Source organism: Chelonia mydas, chromosome 24 (genome assembly GCF_015237465.2).
Source record: "Chelonia mydas isolate rCheMyd1 chromosome 24, rCheMyd1.pri.v2, whole genome shotgun sequence".
In the NCBI taxonomy this organism is placed as follows: Eukaryota; Metazoa; Chordata; order Testudines; family Cheloniidae; genus Chelonia; species Chelonia mydas.
This window is the reverse complement of record NC_051264.2, coordinates 14,481,230-14,507,609: the sequence shown is the minus strand read 5'-3', so window position 1 is coordinate 14,507,609 and position 26,380 is coordinate 14,481,230. Positions and strand designations below refer to the sequence as shown.

Below are 26,380 nucleotides of genomic sequence, written 5' to 3'. Positions count from 1 at the left end.
GGGGCCTTTCCCCCGCAGGGTGCCAGCTCGGATCCGGCCCCAGGGCAGGGTGGGCTGGGTCAGGCAGAGGCAGGGCAGGGATTAGCTGTATCCCTGGGGTGGAGACATCTGCAAACCCAAACCCACAACGGGCACTAATCGGCGCCCCCTGTTGGCCGCCCTCGTGGAGCTGCTGACTGGGCCATGGAGCCTGAACTCCCAGCTCCCCATGGAGGGGTTAATGTGGAGCAGGAATGGGGGGTGACTCAGGCTGGATGGTTCCCCCGCCCCCCAGGATGATGACCTGCTGCCATGAAAGTGACCCCTCCCGGGGGGGGATTGACAGGATCTGCCACACACCTGCCCCCTCCACTCCCACACCAGACCCTGGGCACCTGACACAGCTGGGAAGGGGCATAGGGACCTGCCAGGGGCAGGCAGCCTGGAGCCACAAGCCACCCCAGAAGACAGGGCCCCAGGGGATTAAAGACACAAGCTCCTCCCAGGTCCAAAGGTCACTGTGCCGGGCAGGGAGCACCCGGCAGGGCCTCCAAAGGCTGAATGGCACCGGCTCTGCCCGGGTTCAAGGGTCGCTGGGGGGAGCAGGGGGAGAGCAGAGAGCCTGGGCCTGTTACACAACCCCACAGAGGGCTCCTACCCCAGGCGCGGGCTCTTCTCCTGGCCAAAGCCACCAGCACGGGCCCTAGAGTCGTTCCAGGAACACGCCAAGGAATCGGCTCAACGGGTGCTAAGGTGCAGCTGGCTCTGGGGGTGGGACAGCCAAGTAACAGCTTCACCCCGCTCCCTGGAGCACGGTGCCCCAAGATGAGCTCCCTGCAGCACGATGTCCCCTGCAGCATCACATGGGGGCCAGCACTGATGCTGGGAGGTCTGTCTCTGTCCCAGCCTTGCCATGGCACGTGAATACTTCACCCACAAGGGGTTGCTGTTCCCATGCCTGGATTATTCCCCCGAGGCGCTGAGCTACGTGGAGAATGAATTCCAGGTGCGGGACGACGACGTCTTCAATGTCACCTACCCCAAGTCAGGTAGAGAAGAGCGGGGGCAAAGTGGAGTGTGTGTGTGGGGGGCGGGGCGGGGGGGGTGGAGGGGCAGGTGTTCCTGACACACACAAGGACATTAGATGGAAACACCAAACCTTGCAGTGGGAAGGCTGCAATGTCACATGACCTGATTTCCTAGATGCCAGACGCCAGGCACTCAGACCTCCAGCCCAGAGCGAGACAAAAGAGGCTGCTCCTTGGGGGACCTAACTCGCCCACCTCGTGCTAGGCTGGCTCTCTGCAGACGCACTCTGATCACAGGCTTTCTCCAGAGCCGCCGGCAGGGCCAGGAGACCCCTGACACAGGAAAACAAGAGCTTCGGATTTTAGCACTGTCAATGCACCTCAGTGAATGTGGTGTGGGGGCTGGGAACCAGGCTTCTGGAGCCGATCCGCAGATCTGAGAAGGGGAGTCTGGTGGGTTAAAGCAGAAGGTCTGGGAGCGGAGAGGGACCCAGTGAGTCGAGGGATTATTTCAGGCCCATTAACCCTTTCACCCCCAGGCACTAACTGGATGCTGGAGATTCTGAGTTTGATCCGTTGTGACGGGGACCCCGGCTGGGTGCGCAGCGTGCTGAACTGGGAGCGGTCGCCCTGGCTGGACAACCAGGGTGGGCTGAAGGCTGCCCTGAAATACCCCCCGCCCCGGCTGCTCTGCTCCCACCTCCCCGTGCAGCTCTTCCCCAAGTCCCTGCAGCGCTCCAAGGCCAAGGTGAGAGGCAGGAGAGCGGGGTCTCTGGGTTGGGATTGAGGGGCACCGGCAGGGCTTTGCATCAAGGGCTGCTGCTGGGTGTGAGTTACACCAAGCTGGGCGTGTGAAAGTGCAGCCAGCGGGATGGGGCGATTCCTTCTCCCTCCGGAGATGGTGGGGAAGCGATGGCCCGGGGTGGGTGGCTCATCGCTGGGTTCACTTGGCACCCACCTCCCCCAAATGGTAGCATGATGCCCCAGCAGTGACCCCCATCCCCACCTCTCCCCCAGATCATCTACACCCTGCGCTGCCCCAAGGACGTCCTGGTCTCGCTCTACCACTTCTCCAAGCTGCTGCACCTGTTCAAGGACCCTGGCTCACTGGATTCCTTCCTCGAGGACTTCCTGAGCGGGAATGGTGAGCAGCACCCCAGGCCCGCAGGGGCCACTCTGGAGCCGGACACCTGGGTTCCAAGCAAGTCACAAGTACTTCGAGTTTGTGCATCCCCAGCCAGCTCTGACCAGCCCTTTGCCCAGGGCCCAGCACAGCTCAGAGCCCCCCTCCCCAAACAGCTGCAGCACAACCAGGGGTCTGCAAACACCGCTGACCTCCAGCCCCCACTCTCCTCCCAGTGGCAGGATGGAACCCGGGTGTCCCAGCTCCCAGGCCCCTGCTGTCCCCGTTACACCAGGGTGGAGGGGCCGGGTGGAGCCGGCTCTGGGGTCACCATGCTGCTGTCCCCTGCACAGTGGCCTATGGTTCCTGGTTCGATCACGTCACTGGCTGGATGGGGCTGAAGGGGAACGAGAACTTCTTCCCCATCACCTACGAGGAGCTGCAGCAGGTAGGGAAACCCTGCCCTTTGGGCCACGCCCACACATAACTCCGCCCCCTGATGACACCCACACATAGCCCTGCCCCTGAGGCCTCATCCTCCCATAACCCCGACCCCTGTGGACATGCCTGCACTTAACCCCGTCCCTGAGGCCATGCCCACATGTAGCCCCTCCCTGTGGCTATGCCCACATATAATCCCGCCCCTGGGGCCATGCCAACATGTAGCCCCTCCCTGTGAGCCAAACCCACACTTAACCATGCTCCAGGCAGCCGACATGGCTTCTGGCCAAGGCCCTCTGCTCTGAGAGGCATCTGTTTGTCTGGACCCAGTGGGGAGCAGTACATTCCAGGTGGGGAAACTGAGGCACCCAGTGACCATAATAAAGTCACCCCAGATCCCACCCTTCATTGCAGCGGGTGTCTCTCCCAGGATCCACTGGGCAGCGTGCGGAGAATCTGCCACTTCCTGGGGAAGGAGCTGAGTGAGGAGCAAGTGGCCGCTGTGGTGGAGAACGCCTCCTTCCAGGGCATGAAGGGGAACAAAATGTCCAACTTCTCCCAGTTGGACAACAAGTACATGGACCACCAGAAGGGGGAGTTCTTGAGGAAAGGTGAGTCCAGGGTGGGGGCTGCGGGCCAGGATTAAGGGGCACTGGCACAGCTGCGTGAGGCAGGGCTGGGAGACCCGGGGCTGGGGGTTGGGAGTGAGGGGCACCCTAGACCATGTCCCTGTGGTTTGCAGGGATCTGCGGCGACTGGAGGAACCATCTCTCGGAGGCGCAGAGCCAATGATTCGACACTGTTTACCGGGAGCGGATGCAGGGTCTGGGCATGACCTTCCCCTGGGACTGACGGCCCTGCGCCCGCCACGTCTGTGCCCGCAATACACCAGCCCTACGCCACCCACGTGCTGCTGTGCTTATTGTGCCCTGGGAGATGCCCCCTGGGGCAGCGTCACTAGCGCATCTGCAATAGGCAGAGCCGGCTGGGGCGTGTGTCCAGCAGAGGCCAGTGCGCACACGGCAGGGCTCATCTGAGGTGTATTTAAAGAGAGCATGGCGTGGGAGTTGAGCCTCGGTGCCTCAAGGAGCAGCCTGCTCTGTGTCTCTCTAGTTTGGGTTCCTGTGCGTCAGGCCTCTGGATCCTAAGAAATAAAACCAGGTGACGTGGCAACCTTCCAGCAAGTGGATTTGGTTTTCTAATCTAAGTTCTCTGGGTTTGCCATGAACAGATCATGACATGGGGTGGCAGGTTTATAGAAATTTTGGTGGTGCCCAGAACCTGCCCCTGCCCAAACTCCGCGCCCCTCCTGCCCAAGGCTCTGGGTGGGTGTTTGGGTGGGGGAGGAGGTCTGGGGTGCAGGCCCTAGGCTGGGGCAGGGGATTGGGGTGCAGGGTGCAGGCTCTGGGAGGGAGTTTGGGGATGGGAAGGGGTGCGGAGGGAGGGGGTGCAGGGTGAGGGCTGTGGGGTGTGGCTGCAGATGAGGGGTTTGGGGTGTGGGAGGGGCTCAAGGCAAGAGTAGAGGTGTAGGGGGTGAGGACTCTGTGTGAGACTGTGGAGCTTGGGGGTTAGAGAGGCTCATGGCTGGGCAGAGGGTTGGGGTGTGGTGGGATGAGGGCTCTGGCTGGGACTGGAGATGAGGGGTTTGTGGTGCTGAAGGGGGCTCAGGGCTGGGGCAGAGGGTTGGGGTGCAGGGGGATGAGGGCTCTGGCTGGGGGTGTGGGCTCTGGGGTGGGGCAGGGCTGGGGATGAGTTTGGGGTGCAGGCAGGCTGCTGTGGGAGGGGCCAGAGAGGAGGACGTCCCCCAGCCCTTTCCCTGCGGGCAGCAGTGAGCTCTGGGGGAGGAGCCCCCTTTCACGCCCCCCAGCAGCACACTCACCCCCACCACTGTCACTGCACGTGCTCCTAGGGTCCCTCTCAGGTCCAGGAATCTCCCTCGCCTCCCCCATGGTGGGAGCCGGGGGGTGCTGCGAGCGATCTCCTCCCCCGCTGTTGCCCCTGACTGTAGCCTCACTGGGGGTGAGGGGTGGGGCTGCCCCTTGCCCAGCGTGGGGCAGGAGCGGTGGGTGTGGGCAGGGGCCCTGTGCTGGTGGAGAGTCCCGCTGGAAAAGGGAAGGGTCTGAGGTGGAAGGGCAGGCTCAGTCAGTCTGCCCCGGCAGTCGATATGGGGGCACTAGGACCCCACGGCAGCAGTCGCTGCAGGGAGGCAGCATGGAGCTGCAGGGCAGAGGCGCAGGGGCAGGGAAGGCAGCAAGAGGGGGCCGGGGGACACGCGGGGGTGGCAGGTGGGGCCGGACGCCCTGCCCCAAATATTGGTGGAGCTGGGTTTCGGGGCTCTGAATGTTGCAGGTGCTAAGGCACCACGTGGAGATATAACTCGCCGCCCCTGAACATGACCCCATCCAGCAGGGAGCAGCAGGAATGAACACCCCCCCCCCCCGTGCCTCCCGCCCTTGGACTACTGAGGGTCTTTGCCCCCGACACCGACTGGGAGGTAGGTTGTTCCAGGCCTTCCCTCCTCTGACGAGGGGAAACCTTCCAGCATCCACTGATCCCTGGCCCTGTTACGCCCAGTTCCTCTTGTGCCAATGGCATCGTTCGTTAGTGTCATTGATTTTTTGCACAGCCGCAGCCCCCAGGTGCCCCAGACACAGGCACTGCACATCTTTAGTGTTACTTGTTCGGTGTATTCCAGGAGTGCCGAGGACCCCAGTCTTGGCCCAGAACCCTGTGATGCAGGGATCCCTGGGCTGCAGCCTGGGACTGGGGGACCGCTGTACCCCCTGAACTCTCTCCAGCCTGAGCTGTCTCCCACTGTGGCTTGCTCATGACAAGTAGCAAACCTTTCTGGGTGCTGTGATCGCTCAGCACAACCGCATGGGGAGACCCCATACCCAGCTCGCTTGCCTGAATGCTCCCAGAACCACTTATGAATCTCACAGGGAAAGGCACCTGCCATGAAAGGCACCTGCCAAATTCCCCCAGCTCCCAGCCTTGCACCTCAGGAATATGCCGTCTTGCACTGCTCAAGACGAGGAATGCAGATTTATTAATTGGTTCACCATTTCATCAGTGGAAAGTGGCTATACACCAGCCTTTGCTAACCTGAGCAGATTTTTCACACACTGCATACAAACTCCCTGGTAAAGATATACAGTTGAAGAAGTTTATTGACAACAAAAGAGAGATTTTAAGTGATATTAAGTGATAGGCAAAAAGGCAGAGTTAGTTACCGAAAGAAAAGAAAATATAAGTGCAGGGGACTGGACAGGATGGCCTCCGGAGGTCCCTTCCAGTTCTATGATTCTGTAAGCACGCAGTCTAAACGCTCAACCCTATTAGACTGGGCAACATCTAGATTAAGCAGTTTTTCTTACCTCACTGGATATTGAAATTCATAGTACACAGGTTTGACCCTTGAAACCTGGGCCAGTGTCCTCTGTTGGAGTCTTCAGTCTTCTTCTGAGTGTCTTGGTTGATTGCAGTGTAGGTGTGTGACACAGCAGGGAGGGGGGAGTGTTGACCTGGGAATGTGGCAGGGGAGGTTCACTGGGGATGGGAGACCTGAGAGCCTGTCACCTGAGCCGGGAGGGGGAAGGGGAGGTGACACCTCTGCCCGGGAAACTGGACAAAGGCTGCAGGAGAGAACCTCCTGGGAAGTTTTGGGTTTCAGTTTGGTGCTGGGTGGTGGAACGCAGGGAACCCCAGGGCGGGGGTCTGAGCTCCCTGCCCCCCGGAAGGACTTGACTGAGGGGTCCTGGTTGTACCCACAAGCTCTGTTTTAGACTGTGTTCCTATTGTCCAATAAACCTTCCATTTTACTGGCTGGCTGAGAGTCACAGTGAATCCCAGGAAGAGGGGTGCAGGCCCCGGACTCCCCCACACTTCATGACAAGGTGGGGGCAGGAGAAAGGCCCAGCATGGGGCCCCTGTGTTCTGTTTTATACCCTCAGTCCCACGTGCTTGGGGAACACCAGTCTCCAGGCAAAGTTGAGCAATTCCCCTGGAGTGGGGTCTGGTGGTTACAATCGGGGGGCTGGATGCCAGGACTCCTGGGTTCTATCCCCAGCTCTGGCAGGGGAGTGGGGTTTAGTGCTTACAGCCACCTGTGCCCCTCCCACACCTCCTCTTGTAGATGCTGGGAGATGGGCCGGGCCCTGGGCCAGAGGCTCTTCCCTCCCCAGGAAGGAGGATCCCAGCTGGGATTAGTTGAGTAAATGGGGGAGCAGCCCTGTATGCCACAGGGATCTGCAGCTGCTTAACCATTTAGTGTCTGCACATGGAGGTGGGACCTGATCAAAATGGAATGGGGGACGATGGGAGAATGGGATCGGGTGGTTTAGAGCAGGGAGATGGGAGCCAGGACTCCTGGGTTCTATCCCACTCTAGGTGGGAAATGGCAGGTGTTGGCCCCAGGCTAAGCAGCTGCTGCCAGAGCCTTTTGCATACCTTGGGTCATGGTCCCCATGCTGGGAGGGAGGTTTAACTTGAGGTGTATTGGGGGGGTCCTGGGGCATTGCTGGTCCTTGTATCCAGACGCCCCTGAGCAGCTCACTGCATCTCAAGGCCTGGCCTGGAATCACTCCAGCCTCAGGCACCAGCCCCTAGCTCCAGGTTAAGGACATGAAGGTCTCTGTGTCCCCCAGTGCAGGGGGCTCGGCTCCCATCTGAGTACTCGGGTCCGGGGCTGTACTGGAGCAAGGGGGAACCAACCTAAAGGAGCAGGGACCCCTCCCCCACATGAAATCAGACCCTTTTGAAGCAGCCAGTTTGCGCTCCACCCAGTCCTCCGGGCGAGAACATGGGATGCCGAGATAACCTCCCACCCTGCGACCCACTCACCTGACCAGCTTGTCTCAGGGGTGGTCAAAGGGAGCCTAGAGTGTCCACGCCAGCGGTGGCTGCATCTCAGCGCCGGACGAGCCATCCCCATGCGGTATCACTATGCGGCTGTTCCCTGGCTGCCCTGCCCCAGAGGTGGCTGCAGCTCTGTTCCAGCCCAGAGAGAACCACTCCACCTGATCCCACCCTGATACGACTCGGTCCAGTTCTGTGCTTCCCCTGGCCGGGCGGGCGGGGATACTGTCATTGTTGGATGAAAGTAATAATTAATACATTTATGTTATGGGGGAGTGTGAGAAAGATTGGCCCAGAACAGACCCCAGATTTGGTCTGACCATTAGAAAGAAATATGCCTCTCAGCTTGCTGAGTCCATGCTAATCGAATTATGCCTGTCAGTTTACAAGGTCTATGTTAATTGTAGAAGCACATCCCGAAACATCCTGTTCTAAAGTGATAAGATTATCATTAAGGACAGCTACTGTTAGAACTGTTTTCCTGAACTCAGGAATGAGATCTGGTGAGCCCCACTCTTGCGTTTTTATCCTGCTTGTTTTCTTGTCACATGTAACACGTGGTATGAATAGGTCTATTGGAGCCTGTCGTGCCCCAGTGATTTCAGAATGGTTTTGTTAAAGGACTTGGTAATCAAATGCAGATGTGATAGGAAATATGTTATGTGAAATAGAGTGTGTGATTGTGGTTGTCTGTTTGGATGAGTAATAAAAGGTTGGGGCCGAAGAATCATAATAAACGACAGGACCGTGTGGCCGAAGAATGTGCTGGGCGATAAGCCTGAGGACACACCAGAATCCACCCCAACCCCGCCCCAAGGACGAGGGGGGCCAAAGAACCGAAGAGGACCCTCATTGCTGTACCATCTGCGTGATTGGCTATCACTTCAAACGTGAGAACAGCATGACGAGGTAAACCCCGTAGACTTGTATGAGGATGGATCCCTATAAAGACAGACCCTAAAGACTGAGGACTTTGGGTCTGTTTCTGCAACCAACTTCCAGGAGCATCGGATGCACATCTGACAAGGCCCGGCTCCATCCTCGTGTCCAGGCTGCCTCGCCAGTGACTTGACCCGAGCAACTCCTAGACTGGTAACTATAATAACAACCTTGCAGAACTTGAGTGTGTGTGAATGAGTGAATGGAAAGTTATAGCTTTTACTGATTGCTTCCTCTGATTCTTTCTGTATTCACAGTAAACATGGCATGCACCCAGCTCCAATCCACCCCAGGGAGGGGAGGATTTGAGTCTGAACCAGGTGCTATGGGCACTGGCTGGGGTGGCTTCCCTGTGTCATGGGCACGTGGAAGTCGTGGCTAATCCCTGGTGCTCAAACCAGACCTGAAGAGAACAGCTGATCCCTATGTCACTAGCCCAAGACCCAGGGATCCAGGGAGGCTGACCCCTGCAGGAGCTGGGGAAGGGTTGGAAATGGACCCAAAGTATCCTGAGGACCCCTAGGAGCCTGGCTGAGCCACTCCAATTCACTGCCTGCAGGGGCCAGATGTGGGCCAGACCCAAAGCACGGTGGGGGAGGCCCCTGGTGCCCCCATCCAGTCCTGCCGAGCTGCCTTCCTCCTCCTTCCCTGGTGCTGTTCCCCAACCCCCTGGGGTCCTGTCACAGACTCACAGGACTTGTGCTGTCTTGGCTCCATATAGTCCCTGAGCGGAACCCCCTTCAGAGCGACAGCCCTTCTTGGGCGTCCACTCTCTCTCAGGTTTAGGCCCCTCTGGCCCCTGGGACTGCACCTCTCTGAGCCTTAACACACCTGTCTCTCGCCGTGGGCCCCCTCAGGGAGTCCCCTCGCTCTGGACCCCCGGGGCCGCCGTGCTCAGAGGGAATAATGCCCCCTGTTCTCCAGACCGGAGCGACTCTCAGCCAGCGTAACACAGGAGAGTTTATTGAGCGTCTGAACCCAGCAGAGGAAACTCTCTGGGCTTCAGGCCTGGCCTCCCTCAGCACAGCACATCTAGGTCTCCCCTGCATCCAGGGGGGCTCTGCCTTCCCGCCGAGCATCCTATATCCCCTTCCCCAACAGCTCTGCCCCTGTCCTTTGTCCTCCGTCCCAGGTAAACAGGTCGCCCTCTCTCTTCCGTCCTTTGTTCCCCTCTCTCCTCTCTGCGCAGCCCTTTGTCCTCCCGCTGGCCAGACCCAGCTGACTGCCAAGCTGGGCTGGGCCTCCTGGTCACCAGGTCACCGGTCGTTAGGGGACCCCATCTCCAGGCTGTTGTCCGGGGTCCCGGCTGCGAGGCGAGGTCACACCTCGTCCTCTGCAACAACAAAACCCCTCCCACCGCCTTGTTAAACAGGCAGCACAGGGAAACTGAGACACACAGGGTTCAGGTGAAGCACGCCAGAAGGAGCCTGGGCCTGTCCGGGGAGCATGTGGCGGGGTGCAGGTGGCTGCCCTCAGGTGCACAGCATTGAATTGCAGTCAGGAGTGGGCACGATGCCCCAAAGGCCAGAAGTCTTGCCCGTGGCCCCGCCACCCGGACAAGGGACAGGGGCCCCGGGTGGGGATGTTCCGTTGAATGGGGAGCTGCTTCGGCAAACACCGACTGGAGGGGGAAAGAGGAGCAGCACTGACTCCAAGCCCTTCCTGCTCCACGTCACCACCGGGCCCTGACTGCCAGGCTGCCATGCCCCTGGCCGGGACAGGCCCATCCCCCTGGCCTCATGGCTGTGAGTTTGCCTCTGCCTCTGCACAAACAGACCCTGACGTCATTGAGGCTTTTCCTTCCCCCGCCCCGCCCTGCCCCGACCCCCTCAGGCTATCTCGTTCAGGAAGCGATTCCCCTAATGAGCCAGCGCCCTCCGATCAAATCCATGCTTTAAGCCACAGATAAACAGCCCACGGCTCCATCCCTGGGTTGCAGACAGTATGGCCTCAACACCCTGGGCCTCCAGCCAGACCCCAGCGTGGCAGGCGGGGTGGAGACACCGGGGCCCATTGCCCTGTGGGGGGGCAGGTTGTGTTTGCCAGCCCAACCCCCGCAGGGGATAAAGACACCGGAGATCTGCCAGGTGCTCAGTGGAGGCAAGTCAGCAGTGCTGGAGCAATGGGACCTGGGTGGAGAGTGAGGAAGGGTCTGAGGCCAGGGGGACACCCACACACACTCCCCATCTCTCACACTCACGCACACGCCCTTTCACATCCCCACACAGCCCATTTTGCTGAGACGTGCTCCCCTTGCCAGGGGGACCAGGCTCAGCCCTACGACACCCGATCAGCGCTGATGCTTCGTGCGCACGGGAGCCCTGCTTAATGGGGGCATCACCTGCAGTCCTGTCTCTGCCATGGCTACTGGGTGCAAGGAGACCCGTGAATTTTTTCTGGTGCATTAGCATCCCAGAATGACTCACACAGTCCATGCAGCTTGGAAGTGCCAGCACCTGGCTTCTGTTCCTTGCTCCGCACAGGAGTTTGGTCGGCTGCCAAGAGTAGGGATGGATGGATGGAAGGATAGATAAGAGTACTTGGGGATAGAGAGAGGGAGTGTGTATATGGGGATAGAGAGATCGACAGATAGATAGATAGATGCGGGGAGTGTATGGAGATAGATAGATAGATAGTGTGACGCTCTGTACCTCAGGGGAACACCTTACACCCCCATGTTCATCTTTATAATATGATTGTGTGGTATCCAATGCAAAGTTTGTCATGTTGGGTGTCTTTGAAGGCTCGTGATGCACTGAGCATGGGTGTTATAGGATGTTATAGTCATTGTTACAGGAATGTTATAGTGAGGTTACAGGTTATAATTTCATGTCTGGAGTTATGAGGCTGAAAATGTATCCTCATGGCTTAAAGGACGCCCAGGCAAAAACTCTCCCAGAGCAGAGGGGCAGTTCACACCTCGTCGGGCCATGGATGGGGCCAGCCCAGCCCAGCCGCACGGGAACAATGGACGCTGGCCCAGGCAGCAACAAACGAATCTGAGCAAACCCCCCCCCAAGCGCAGCAAGTGGCAGCACTGTGAAGTGCCGGTGCCAACAGTGCTGGGAGCTGCGCCCCTTGTTGAGGTGTTTCTTTCCAGCGCTGGGGCCTTCAGACCCTTGAGGGAGTCACCCCCTTCCTTTGGGCAGTTTGAAACTGCAATGAGGTAATGCTCCCCTGACTCTGCATCTGCATCTGAAGAAGTGGGTTTTTACCCATGGAAGATTATGCCCAAATAAATCTGTTAGTCTTTAAGGTGCCACCGGACTCCTTGTTGTTTTTGTGGATACAGACTAACACGGCTCCCCCCCGATACTTGACACCACCAGCAAACGACTGAACCACGGATCAAAGGGGGAGAGCCTGGCTGAAGAGCCAGCCTGTGGAGACAAGCATCTAAGTTTGTAAGGACATGGAAAGTGTTAAGATCAGCTTGGAATGCATTTTGCTTTTATTTCATTTGACCAAATCTGACTTGTTATGCTTTGACGTATAATCACGTAAATCTACCTTTCTCGGTAATAAATCCGTTTGTTTATTCTACCTGAAGCCGTGCGTTTGGTTTGCAGTCGCGGCAAAGTGTCCTGTGGCACCTTATAGACTAACAGACGTATTGGAGCTGAAGCTTTCGTGAGTGATGCATCATGACCTGCATCTGACGACATGGCTATTCATCCACGAAAGCTCACGCTCCAATACGTCTGTTAGTCTATAAGGTGCCACAGGACACTTTGCCACTTTTACAGATCCAGACTAACACGGCTACCCCTCTGGTACTTGGTTTGCAGTGTGTCAGAACTGCCCTTGGGAGAACAAGTCTGCTACATATCAATTTGTTTGTTCCATTGATGGTGCCCAGGGGCCCATGTCCACAGCCTGACCCTCTCCCTGCCCGAGAGCCCATGGGTGCGTTCCCCTCCAGGGGGCCCAGCTCTGATCCGGCCCCAGGGCAGGGCCGGGCTGGCTTGATGTGACACGGGGCCTTTCCCCCCCAGGGTGCCAGCTCGGATCCGGCCCCAGGGCAGGGTGGGCTGGGTCAGGCAGAGGCAGGGCAGGGATTAGCTGTATCCCTGGGGTGGAGACATCTGCAAACCCAAACCCACAACGGGCACTAATCGGCGCCCCCTGTTGGCCGCCCTCGTGGAGCTGCTGACTGGGCCATGGAGCCTGAACTCCCAGCTCCCCATGGAGGGGTTAATGTGGAGCAGGAATGGGGGGTGACTCAGGCTGGATGGTTCCCCCACCCCCCAGGATGATGACCTGCTGCCATGAAAGTGACCCCTCCCGGAGGGGGATTGACAGGATCTGCCACACACCTGCCCCCTCCACTCCCACACCAGACCCTGGGCACCTGACACAGCTGGGAAGGGGCATAGGGACCTGCCAGGGGCAGGCAGCCTGGAGCCACAAGCCACCCCAGAAGACAGGGCCCCAGGGGATTAAAGACACAAGCTCCTCCCAGGTCCAAAGGTCACTGTGCCGGGCAGGGAGCACCCGGCAGGGCCTCCAAAGGCTGAATGGCACCGGCTCTGCCCGGGTTCAAGGGTCGCTGGGGGGAGCAGGGGGAGAGCAGAGAGCCTGGGCCTGTTACACAACCCCACAGAGGGCTCCTACCCCAGGCGCGGGCTCTTCTCCTGGCCAAAGCCACCAGCACGGGCCCTAGAGTCGTTCCAGGAACACGCCAAGGAATCGGCTCAACGGGTGCTAAGGTGCAGCTGGCTCTGGGGGTGGGACAGCCAAGTAACAGCTTCACCCCGCTCCCTGGAGCACGGTGCCCCAAGATGAGCTCCCTGCAGCACGATGTCCCCTGCAGCATCACATGGGGGCCAGCACTGATGCTGGGAGGTCTGTCTCTGTCCCAGCCTTGCCATGGCACGTGAATACTTCACCCACAAGGGGTTGCTGTTCCCATGCCTGGATTATTCCCCCGAGGCGCTGAGCTACGTGGAGAATGAATTCCAGGTGCGGGACGACGACGTCTTCAATGTCACCTACCCCAAGTCAGGTAGAGAAGAGCGGGGGCAAAGTGGAGTGTGTGTGTGGGGGGCGGGGCGGGGGGGGGTGGAGGGGCAGGTGTTCCTGACACACACAAGGACATTAGATGGAAACACCAAACCTTGCAGTGGGAAGGCTGCAATGTCACATGACCTGATTTCCTAGATGCCAGACGCCAGGCACTCATATCCCCAGCCCAGAGCGAGACAAAAGAGGCTGCTCCTTGGGGGACCTAACTCGCCCACCTGGTGCTAGGCTGGCTCTCTGCAGACGCACTCTGATCACAGGCTTTCTCCAGAGCCGCCGGCAGGGCCAGGAGACCCCTGACACAGGAAAACAAGAGCTTCGGATTTTAGCACTGTCAATGCACCTCAGTGAATGTGGTGTGGGGGCTGGGAACCAGGCTTCTGGAGCTGATCCGCAGATCTGAGAAGGGGAGTCTGGTGGGTTAAAGCAGAAGGTCTGGGAGCGGAGAGGGACCCAGTGAGTCGAGGGATTATTTCAGGCCCATTAACCCTTTCACCCCCAGGCACTAACTGGATGCTGGAGATTCTGAGTTTGATCCGTTGTGACGGGGACCCCGGCTGGGTGCGCAGCGTGCTGAACTGGGAGCGGTCGCCCTGGCTGGACAACCAGGGTGGGCTGAAGGCTGCCCTGAAATACCCCCCGCCCCGGCTGCTCTGCTCCCACCTCCCCGTGCAGCTCTTCCCCAAGTCCCTGCAGCGCTCCAAGGCCAAGGTGAGAGGCAGGAGAGCAGGGTCTCTGGGTTGGGATTGAGGGGCACCGGCAGGGCTTTGCATCAAGGGCTGCTGCTGGGTGTGAGTTACACCAAGCTGGGCGTGTGAAAGTGCAGCCAGCGGGATGGGGCGATTCCTTCTCCCTCCGGAGATGGTGGGGAAGCGATGGCCCGGGGTGGGTGGCTCATCGCTGGGTTCACTTGGCACCCGCCTCCCCCAAATGGTAGCATGATGCCCCAGCAGTGACCCCCATCCCCACCTCTCCCCCAGATCATCTACACCCTGCGCTGCCCCAAGGACGTCCTGGTCTCGCTCTACCACTTCTCCAAGCTGCTGCACCTGTTCAAGGACCCTGGCTCACTGGATTCCTTCCTCGAGGACTTCCTGAGCGGGAATGGTGAGCAGCACCCCAGGCCCGCAGGGGCCACTCTGGAGCCGGACACCTGGGTTCCAAGCAAGTCATAAGTACTTCGAGTTTGTGCATCCCCAGCCAGCTCTGACCAGCCCTTTGCCCAGGGCCCAGCACAGCTCAGAGCCCCCCTCCCCAAACAGCTGCAGCACAACCAGGGGTCTGCAAACACCGCTGACCTCCAGCCCCCACTCTCCTCCCAGTGGCAGGATGGAACCTGGGTGTCCCAGCTCCCAGGCCCCTGCTGTCCCCGTTACACCAGGGTGGAGGGGCCGGGTGGAGCCGGCTCTGGGGTCACCATGCTGCTGTCCCCTGCACAGTGGCCTATGGTTCCTGGTTCGATCACGTCACTGGCTGGATGGGGCTGAAGGGGAACGAGAACTTCTTCCCCATCACCTACGAGGAGCTGCAGCAGGTAGGGAAACCCTGCCCTTTGGGCCACGCCCACACATAACTCCGCCCCCTGATGACACCCACACATAGCCCTGCCCCTGAGGCCTCATCCTCCCATAACCCCGACCCCTGTGGACATGCCTGCACTTAACCCCGTCCCTGAGGCCATGCCCACATGTAGCCCCTCCCTGTGGCTATGCCCACATATAATCCCGCCCCTGGGGCCATGCCAACATGTAGCCCCTCCCTGTGAGCCAAACCCACACTTAACCACGCTCCAGGCAGCCGACATGGCTTCTGGCCAAGGCCCTCTGCTCTGAGAGGCATCTGTTTGTCTGGACCCAGTGGGGAGCAGTACATTCCAGGTGGGGAAACTGAGGCACCCAGTGACCATAATAAAGTCACCCCAGATCCCACCCTTCATTGCAGCGGGTGTCTCTCCCAGGATCCACTGGGCAGCGTGCGGAGAATCTGCCACTTCCTGGGGAAGGAGCTGAGTGAGGAGCAAGTGGCCGCTGTGGTGGAGAACGCCTCCTTCCAGGGCATGAAGGGGAACAAAATGTCCAACTTCTCCCAGTTGGACAACAAGTACATGGACCACCAGAAGGGGGAGTTCTTGAGGAAAGGTGAGTCCAGGGTGGGGGCTGCGGGCCAGGATTAAGGGGCACTGGCACAGCTGCGTGAGGCAGGGCTGGGAGACCCGGGGCTGGGGGTTGGGAGTGAGGGGCACCCTAGACCATGTCCCTGTGGTTTGCAGGGATCTGCGGCGACTGGAGGAACCATTTCTCGGAGGCGCAGAGCCAACGATTCGACACTGTTTACCAGGAGAGGGTGCAAGGTCTGGGCATGACCTTCCCCTGGGACTGACGGCCCTGCGCCCGCCACGTCTGTGCCCGCAATACACCAGCCCTGCGCCACCCACGTGCTGCTGTGCTTATTGTGCCCTGGGAGATGCCCCCTGGGGCAGCGTCACTAGCGCATCTGCAATAGGCAGAGCCGGCTGGGGCGTGTGTCCAGCAGAGGCCAGTGCGCACACGGCAGGGCTCATCTGAGGTGTATTTAAAGAGAGCATGGCGTGGGAGTTGAGCCTCGGTGCCTCAAGGAGCAGCCTGCTCTGTGTCTCTCTAGTTTGGGTTCCTGTGCGTCAGGCCTCTGGATTCTAAGAAATAAAACCAGGTGACGTGGCAACCTTCCAGCAAGTGGATTTGGTTTTCTAATCTAAGTTCTCTGGGTTTGCCATGAACAGATCATGACATGGGGTGGCAGGTTTATAGAAATTTTGGTGGTGCCCAGAACCTGCCCCTGCCCAAACTCCGCGCCCCTCCTGCCCAAGGCTCTGGGTGGGTGTTTGGGTGCGGGAGGAGGTCTGGGGTGCAGGCCCTAGGCTGGGGCAGGGGATTGGGGTGCAGGATACAGGCTCTGGGAGGGAGTTTGGGGATAGGAAGGGGTACGGAGGGAGGGGGTGCAGGGTGAGGGCTGTGGGGTGTGGCTGCAGATGAGGGGTTTGAGGTGTGGGAGGGGCTCAAGGCAAGAGTAGAGGTGTAGGGGGTGAGGACTCTGTGTGAGACTGTGGAGCTTGGGGGTTAGAGAGGCTCATGGCTGGGCAGAGGGTTGGGGTGTGGTGGGATGAGGGCTCTGGCTGGGACTGGAGATGAGGGGTTTGTGGTGCTGAAGGGGGCTCAGGGCTGGGGCAGAGGGTTGGGGTGCAGGGGGATGAGGGCTCTGGCTGGGGGTGTGGGCTTTGGGGTGGGGCAGGGCTGGGGATGAGTTTGGGGTGCAGGCAGGCTGCTGTGGGAGGGGCCAGAGAGGAGGACGTCCCCCAGCCCTTTCCCTGCGGGCAGCAGTGAGCTCTGGGGGAGGAGCCCCCTTTCATGCCCCCCAGCAGCACACTCACCCCCACCACTGTCACTGCACGTGCTCCTAGGCTCCCTCTCAGGTCCAGGAATCTCCCTCGCCTCCCCCATGGTGGGAGCCGGGGAGTGCTGCGAGCGATCTCCTCCCCCGCTGTTGCCCCTGACTGTAGCCTCACTGGGGGTGAGGGGTGGGGCTGCCCCTTGCCCAGCGTGGGGCAGGAGCGGTGGGTGTGGGCAGGGGCCCTGTGCTGGTGGAGAGTCCCGCTGGAAAAGGGAAGGGTCTGAGGTGGAAGGGCAGGCTCAGTCAGTCTGCCCCGGCAGTCGATATGGGGGCACTAGGACCCCACAGCAGCAGTCGCTGCAGGGAGGCAGCTTGGTGCTGCAGGGCAGAGGCGCAGGGGCAGGGAAGGCAGCAAGAGGGGGCCGGGGGACACGCGGGGGTGGCAGGTGGGGCCGGACGCCCTGCCCCAAATATTGGTGGAGCTGGGTTTCGGGGCTCTGAATGTTGCAGGTGCTAAGGCACCACGTGGAGATATAACTCGCCGCCCCTGAACATGACCCCATCCAGCAGGGAGCAGCAGGAATGAACACCCCCCCCCCCGCCCCGTGCCTCCCGCCCTTGGACTACTGAGGGTCTTTGCCCCCGACACCGACTGGGAGGTAGGTTGTTCCAGGCCTTCCCTCCTCTGACGAGGGGAAACCTTCCAGCATCCACTGATCCCTGGCCCTGTTACGCCCAGTTCCTCTTGTGCCAATGGCATCGTTCGTTAGTGTCATTTATTTTTTGCACAGCCGCAGCCCCCAGGTGCCCCAGACACAGGCACTGCACATCATTAGTGCTACTTGTTCGGTGTATTCCAGGAGTGCCGAGGACCCCAGTCTTGGCCCAGAACCCTGTGATGCAGGGATCCCTGGGCTGCAGCCTGGGACTGGGGGACCGCTGTACCCCCTGAACTCTCTCCAGCCTGAGCTGTCTCCCACTGTGGCTTGCTCATGACAAGTAGCAAACCTTTCTGGGTGCTGTGATCACTCAGCACAACCGCATGGGGAGACCCCATACCCAGCTCGCTTGCCTGAATGCTCCCAGAACCACTTATGAATCTCACAGGGAAAGGCACCTGCCATGAAAGGCACCTGCCAAATTCCCCCAGCTCCCAGCCTTGCACCTCAGGAATATGCCGTCTTGCACTGCTCAAGACGAGGAATGCAGATTTATTAATTGGTTCACCATTTCATCAGTGGAAAGTGGCTATACACCAGCCTTTGCTAACCTGAGCAGATTTTTCACACACTGCATACAAACTCCCTGGTAAAGATATACAGTTAAAGAAATTTATTGACAACAAAAGAGAGATTTTAAGTGATATTAAGTGATAGGCAAAAAGGCAGAGTTAGTTACTGAAAGAAAAGAAAATATAAGTGCAGGGGACTGGACAGGATGGCCTCCGGAGGTCCCTTCCAGTTCTATGATTCTGTAAGCACGCAGTCTAAACGCTCAACCCTATTAGACTGGGCAACATCTAGATTAAGCAGTTTTTCTTACCTCACTGGATATTGAAATTCATAGTACACAGGTTTGACCCTTGAAACCTGGGCCAGTGTCCTCTGTTGGAGTCTTCAGTCTTCTTCTGAGTGTCTTGGTTGATTGCAGTGTAGGTGTGTGACGCAGCAGGGAGGGCGGAGTGTTGACCTGGGAATGTGGCAGGGGAGGTTCACTGGGGATGGGAGACCTGAGAGCCTGTCACCTGAGCCGGGAGGGGGAGGGGGAGGGGGAGGGGGAGGCGACACCTCTGCCCGGGAAACTGGACAAAGGCTGCAGGAGAGAGCCTGCTGGGAAGTTTTGGGTTTCAGTTTGGTGCTGGGTGGTGGAAAGCAGGGAACCCCAGGGCGGGGGTCTGAGCTCCCTGCCCCCCGGAAGGACTTGACTGAGGGGTCCTGGTTGTACCCACAAGCTCTGTTTTAGACTGTGTTCCTATTGTCCAATAAACTTTCCGTTTTACTGGCTGGCTGAGAGTCACAGTGAATCCCAGGAAGAGGGGTGCAGGCCCCGGACTCCCCCACACTTCATGACAAGGTCGGGGCAGGAGAAAGGCCCAGCATGGGGCCCCTGTGTTCTGTTTTATACCCTCAGTCCCACGTGCTTGGGGAACACCAGTCTCCAGGCAAAGTTGAGCAATTCCCCTGGAGTGGGGTCTAGTGGTTAGAATCGGGAGGAGGGGGGGCGGGAGCTGTATGCCAGGACTCCTGGGTTCTATCCCCAGCTCTGGCAGGGGAGTGGGGTTTAGTGCTTACAGCCACCTGTGCCCCTCCCACACCTCCTCTTGTAGATGCTGGGAGATGGGCCGGGCCCTGGGCCAGAGGCTCTTCCCTCCCCAGGAAGGAGGATCCCAGCTGGGATTAGCTGAGTAAATGGGGAAGCAGCCCTGTATGCCACAGGGATCTGCAGCTGCTTAACCCTTTAGTATCTGCACATGGAAGTGGGACCTGATCAAAATGGAATGGGGGACGATGGGAGAATGGGACTGGGTGGGTTAGAGCAGGGGGATGGGAGCTAGGACTCCTGGGTTCTATCCCACTCTAGGTGGGAAATGGCAGGTGTTGGCCCCAGGCTAAGCAGCTGCTGCCAGAGCCTTTTGCATACCTTGGGCCATGGTCCCCATGCTGGGAGGGAGGTTTAACTTGAGGTGTATTGGGGGGGTCCTGGGGCATTGCTGGTCCTTGTATCCAGACGCCCCTGAGCAGCTCACTGCATCTCAAGGCCTGGCCCGGAATCACTCCAGCCTCAGGCACCAGCCCCTAGCTCCAGGTTAAGGACATGAAGGTCTTTGCGTCCCCCAGTGCAGGGGGCTCGGCTCCCATCTGAGTGCTGGGGTCCGGGGCTGTACTGGGGCAAGGGGGAACCAACCAAAAGGCGCAGGGACCCCTCCCCCACATGAAATCAGACCCTTTTGAAGCAGCCAGTTTGCGCTCCACCCAGTCCTCCGAGGGAGAACGTGGGATGCCGAGATAACCTCCCACCCTGCGACCCACTCACCTGACCAGCTTGTCTCAGGGGTGGTCAAAGGGAGCCTACGGTGTCCACGCCAGCGGTGGCTGCATCTCAGCGCCGGACGAGCCATCCCCATGCGGTATCACTATGCGGCTGTTCCCTGGCTGCCCTGCCCCAGAGGTGGCTGCAACTCTGTTCCAGCCCAGAGAGAACCACTCTACCTGATCCCACCCTGATACGGGTGCAGTTCTGTGCTTCCCCTGGCCGGGCGGGCGGGGATACTGTCATTGTTGGATGAAAGTAATAATTAATACATTTATGTTATGGGGGAGTGTGAGAAAGATTGGCCCAGTACAGACCCCAGATTTGGCCTGACCATTAGAAAGAAATATGCCTCCCAGCTTGCTGAGTCTGTGCTAATTGAATTATGCCTGTCAGTTCACGAGGTCTATGTTAATTGTAGAAGCGCATCCTGAAACATCCTGTTCTAAAGTGATAAGATTATCATTAAGGACAGACTCCCAGACTGCTGCGCTGGGCATCACAAAATGGGGAAGAGATGGCCAGCCCTCTGTGGAGATAGAGGTGGTTAGGGACTATTTAGAAAAGCTGGACGTGCACAAGTCCATGGGGCCGGACGAGTTGCATCCGAGAGTGCTGAAGGAATTGGCGGCTGTGATTGCAGAGCCCTTGGCCATTATCTTTGAAAACTCGTGGCGAACGGGGGAAGTCCCGGATGACTGGAAAAAGGCTAATGTAGTGCCAATCTTTAAAAAAGGGAAGAAGGAGGATCCTGGGAACTACAGGCCAGTCAGCCTCACCTCAGTCCCTGGAAAAATCATGGAGCAGGTCCTCAAAGAATCAATCCTGAAGCACTTACATGAGAGGAAAGTGATCAGGAACAGTCAGCATGGATTCACCAAGGGAAGGTCATGCCTGACTAATCTAATCGCCTTTTATGATGAGATTACTGGTTCTGTGGATGAAGGGAAAGCAGTGGATGTATTGTTTCTTGACTTTAGCAAAGCTTTTGACACGGTCTCCCACAGTATTCTTGTCAGCAAGTTAAGGAAGTATGGGCTGGATGAATGCACTATAAGGTGGGTAGAAAGCTGGCTAGATTGTCGGGCTCAACGGGTAGTGATCAATGGCTCCATGTCTAGTTGGCAGCCGGTGTCAAGTGGAGTGCCTCAGGGGTCGGTCCTGGGGCCGGTTTTGTTCAATATCTTCATAAATGATCTGGAGGATGGTGTGGATTGCACTCTCAGCAAATTTGCGGATGATACTAAACTGGGAGGAGTGGTAGATACGCTGGAGGGGAGGGATAGGATACAGAAGGACCTAGACAAATTGGAGGATTGGGCCAAAAGAAATCTGATGAGGTTCAATAAGGATAAGTGCAGGGTCCTGCACTTAGGATGGAAGAATCCAATGCACCGCTACAGACTAGGGACCGAATGGCTCGGCAGCAGTTCTGCGGAAAAGGACCTAGGGGTGACAGTGGACGAGAAGCTGGATATGAGTCAGCAGTGTGCCCTTGTTGCCAAGAACGCCAATGGCATTTTGGGATGTATAAGTAGGGGCATAGCGAGCAGATCGAGGGACGTGATCGTTCCCCTCTATTCGACACTGGTGAGGCCTCATCTGGAGTACTGTGTCCAGTTTTGGGCCCCACACTACAAGAAGGATGTGGATAAATTGCAGAGAGTCCAGCGAAGGGCAACAAAAATGATTAGGGGTCTAGAGCACATGACTTATGAGGAGAGGCTGAGGGAGCTGGGATTGTTTAGTCTGCAGAAGAGAAGAATGAGGGGGGATTTGATAGCTGCTTTCAACTACCTGAAAGGGGGTTCCAAAGAGGATGGCTCTAGACTGTTCTCAATGGTAGCAGATGACAGAACGAGGAGTAATGGTCTCAAGTTGCAATGGGGGAGGTTTAGATTGGATATTAGGAAAAACTTTTTCACTAAGAGGGTGGTGAAACACTGGAATGCGTTACCTAGGGAGGTGGTAGAATCTCCTTCCTTAGAGGTTTTTAAGGTCAGGCTTGACAAAGCCCTGGCTGGGATGATTTAACTGGGACTTGGTCCTGCTTCGAGCAGGGGGTTGGACTAGATGACCTTCTGGGGTCCCTTCCAACCCTGATATTCTATGATTCTATGATTCTATGACAGCTACTGTTACAACTGTTTTCCTGAACTCAGGAATGAGAACCGGTAAGCCCCACTCTTGCGTTTTTATCCTGCTTGTTTTCTTGTCATATGTAACAAGTGGCCGTGGGAGCCAGCTGAGGTCACTGAATTAGAGTGAACTGCAAACAGAACGGGGCAGACAAACCCCAAAAGCTGGTGGATATTCCAATACTTAGATTTACCCAGGCCGCAGAAAACAGCTTCTATACGACCTTACCCCACGGGTTACTCAGAAGTCAAACAACGCAGTTCCCTTCAAGTGCCCAGCCTCAGGCCTCCCTCCAGACACACATGTCAGATATGATGATGGTGGCTGAACATCTTATCTCACCATCATAAATAAAAGGTTCTCCCAATCCCAAAGGATCAGGCCCCAGACCCAGGTCCAATTATAACTTAGATCGTACCCAAAATACTTTGGCTTATAGCCAATTCTTAGTAACTAAACTAAAAATTATTAAAAAAGAAAAGAGAGAGAGTGTTGGTTAAAAGATCGATCTACAGACAGACTTGAATTCAATTCTTGAGGTTCAGATAGAGAGCAGAGATGAGCTTTGTAGTTGTCAAAAGTCCTGTTAGAAACAGTCCACAGGTTATAGTCCAATGTCCATATCCAGGGTGACTCCAGTCAGTGACTGAGGATTTCAATCCTTATGGCTTAGGGTTTCCCCTTCTTGAAACCCAAAGCGGATCTGAGATGAAGAAGGATCCTGTCCCAGGGTTTTTATACATTTCCTGCAGCCTTTTGGCCCGAGAAAACAATAGGCTTAACTTTCCTTCTCCCAAACATCATGGCGATTAGCACAGGATAATTTATCCATTAAACAGTTCAGATACAGGTTACCACAACCTTCCAAGAGACATATAGACAATAATACTATTTCACTCCAGTGTCTTCCGAAATGTTAATATTCCTTTTTTTGGTCTTTGAATCAATGCTATAGCAATAAACAAGACTTGTTTGCTTACATCACAAGACCTGAGCAAACATCTACCCTTCTACCTCTAACAATGCAGGCTGCATTTCAAAGCTCTATTCATTTACATGTCTTCCTAACCAATCCCTAAAGTTCGGCCATGGGTCAGGTCAGTCTGTGAGTTAATTAACTCTTTCTGGCCCTGTCACCTGTCAATTAAATATTATATTACGCTCATAAGGTCACACCCCACTCTTGCATTTTTATCTTGCTTGTTTTCTTTTCACAGGTAACATGTGGTATGAATAGGTCTATTGGAGCCTGTCGTGCCCCAGTGATTTCAGAATGGTTTTGTTAAAGAAGGACTTGGTAATAAAATGCAGATGTGATAGGAAATATGAGAAGTGAAATGGAGTGTGATTGTGGTTGTCTGTTTGGATGAGTAATAAAAGGTTGAGGCCTTAGAATCATAGTAAACGACAGGACCGTGTGGCCAAAGAATGCGCTGGGCGATAACCCTGAGGGCACAACAGAATCCACCCCCAATTGCCCCAAGGACGGGGGGCCAAAGAACCGAAGAGGACCGTCATTGCTGTACCATCTGCGTGATTGGCTATCACTTCAAACCTGAGAACAGCATGAGAGGTAAACCCCGTAGACTTGTATGAGGACGGATCCCTATAGCGAGAGCCGAAAGACTGAGGACTTTGGGTCTGTTTCTGCAACCAACTTCAAGGAGCATCGGATGCACATCTGACAAGGCCCGGCTCCATCCTCGTGTCCAGGCCGCCTCGCCAGTGACTTGGCCCGAGCAACTTAGGCTGGTAACTATAATAACAACCTTGCAGAACTTGTGAGTGTGTGTGAATGAATGAGTGAGTGAATGGAAAGTTATAGCTTTTACTGATTGCTTCCTCTGATTCTTTCTGTATTCACAATAAATGCGGCATGCACCCAGCTCCAGTCCACCCCAGGGAGGGGAGGATTTGAGTGTGATCCGCCTCCCACGGGCTGTTTGCTGATCCATGTGCTGTGGCTGCCGGCTGGAGTGTCTTCCCTGTCTCATGGGCACGTGGAAGTCGTGGCTAATCCCTGGTGCTCGAGCCAGACCTGAGGAGAAAAGCTGATCCCTATGTCACTAGCCCTGGGCCCAGGGATCCAGGGAGACTGACCCCTCCAGGAGCTGGGGAAGGGCTGGGAATGGACCCAAAGTATCCTGAGGACCCCAGGGAGCCTGGCTGAGCCCCTCCAATTCACTGCCTGCAGGGGCCAGATGTAGGCCAGGCCCAAATCACTGAGGGGGGGGCCCCTGCTGCTCCCATCCAGTCTTGCTGAGCTACCTTCCTCCCTCTTCCCTGGTGCTGTTCCCCAACCCCCTGGGGTCCTGTCACGGACTCACAGGACTTGTGCTGTCTTGGCTCCATATAGTCTCTGGGGGAACCCCCTTCAGAGCGACAGCCCTTCTCGGGGGTCCACTCATAGGCGCCGACTTCTAAGGGCGCTGGTGGGTGCTCAGCCCCCGCTCTGCCCCTGGCCCCGCCCCGACTCCACCCCTGCCCCGCGCCCCAACCCCATTCCAACCCCTTCCCCAGAGTCCCCACCCCAACGTCCTTAACCCCACCCCATTCCTACTCCTTCCCCAAATCCCCGCCTTGGCCCCGCCTCTTCCCCACCTCCCCCCCATGAGCATACCACATTCCTGCTCCTCCCCCCTCCCTCCTGAAGCTTGCTACAGCTGTCTGGAAGCAGCAAGCGCTGGGAGGGAGGCGGAGGAGGGGGATGCGGCAGGCTGGGGGGGGGAGGTGGAGGTGGGGTGGGGCGGGGAGCTTGGCTGCCAGTGGGTCCACACCTATGGCTCTACTCTCTCTCTCGGGGGTTAAGCCCCTCTGCCTCCTGGAACCGCACCTCTCTGAGCCTCAGCACGCCTGTCTCTCGCCGTGGGCCCCCTCAGGGAGTCCCCTCGCTCTGGACCCCCGGGGCCTCCGTGCCCAGAGGGAATAATGCCCCCTGTTCTCCAGACCGGAGCGACTCCCAGCCAGGAGGGTTTATTGAGTGTCTGAACCCAGCAGAGGAAACTCTCTGGTGGTGAGTGAGGAAGGGTCTGAGGCCAGGGGAATATGGGGACACCCACACACACTCCCCATCTCTCACACTCTCACACACTCCCTTTCACATCCCCACACAGCCCATTTCGCTGAGACGTGCTCCCCTTGCCAGGGGGACCAGGCTCAGCCCAATGACACTGATCAGCGCTGATGCTTCGTGCGCACGGGAGCCCTGCTTAATGGGGACATCACCTGCAGTCCTGTCTCTGCCATGGCTACTGGGTGCAAGGAGTCCCGTGAATTTTTTCTGGTGCGTTAGCATCCCAGAATGACTCACCCAGTCCATGCTGCTTGGAAGTGCCAGCACCTGGCTTCTGTTCCTTGCTCCGCACAGGAGTTTGGTCGACTGCCAAGAGTAGGGATGGATGGATGGAAGGATAGATAAGAGTACTTGGGGACAGAGAGAGAGAGTGTGTATATGGGGATAGAGAGATCGATCGATAGATAGATAGAGGGGTTGTATGTATAGCTTGTTACTCCAAGTGAAGTTCACACTTTAAGCACTGATATCTGTGATTTTAAGTGAGTCTTAAGAGCAGTGGCTAAGAACAGTCAGGAGGAGGTCACAGTTTTGTTATTTTTTGTTTGCTTATTTCGGGAAAGGGAAGTAAGAACAGGAAAGCAGGAAAATGAGTGAAAGCAGTGAAGCGATTGCAAAGTTGGAGCTTTTAGGCTTTTTAGGCTTCAGTCTGCAGAAAAAGAGAGGGAACACCAGAGACTATTGGAACTGAAAGAACTGGGGATAAAAGAGAAAGAGAGAGAGAGAAAACACCAGCTGGGCCTGCTAGAGAAGCAGAACCAGAACCCCCCGACCCCAACGGCTCCCATCACTCCAAAAATGCACAAGTGGGAACACTTATGTCCTGCATACATTGAGGCGGAGGATATTGCTGAATATCGGACTGCCTTCGACAGGCTGTGTGCTACATGAAATCCTTGATTATTAGAGAGTTTCTGCCCTGATTGCAAAATTAACTGGTAAAGCTCGAAATGTATTCAATGCAATGCCTACGAAAGGTTTGTTCCCTCCCCTCTCTAGGTCAGCACTGCCTGCCCCTGTGAAGAAGGCAGCAGGTAAGAATGGATCAGGGTGGGGTGCTGTATTAGGAGTGGGGAGGGCTGTATTGGGGTGGGGGTCAGGAATGGGGGTAGAAGGCTGTATTGGGGTGTGAAATTTGGGTGGGGGTGGTGCATGTATTGGGGTAGGGGAGTAGGAAATCAGGGTGGATATTGGGATGGGGGGGGTGGGTCCTCTCTTAGGGTTGGGGGAAGGGGAATCAGGGTGGGTGGAAATAAGGGGACTTAAGAACATAAGAATGGTCCTAGTGGGTCAGACCAAAGGTCCATCCAGCCCAGTATCCTGTCTTCTGACAGTGGCCAATGCCAGGTGCCCCAGAGGGAATGAACAGAACAGGGAATCATC

The 26,380-nt window shown here is 57.1% G+C and overlaps 1 protein-coding gene and 1 pseudogene across 1 annotated transcript; both read left to right on the top strand.

Moving 5' to 3' along the window:
• The first annotated feature begins 694 nt into the window (after positions 1-694).
• LOC102944038 lies at positions 695-3,739 on the top strand (annotated as a pseudogene).
• Positions 3,740-13,036: 9,297 nt separating this feature from the next.
• Positions 13,037-16,049, top strand: LOC119564220 (sulfotransferase 2B1-like). Its single transcript, XM_043535397.1, has 6 exons — positions 13,037-13,372; positions 13,892-14,100; positions 14,370-14,496; positions 14,829-14,923; positions 15,347-15,527; positions 15,659-16,049. Exons 1-6 carry the CDS (start codon positions 13,237-13,239, stop codon positions 15,766-15,768), a joined length of 858 nt encoding a protein of 285 aa, XP_043391332.1. The 5' UTR covers positions 13,037-13,236; the 3' UTR covers positions 15,769-16,049.
• Positions 16,050-26,380: the final 10,331 nt, after the last annotated feature.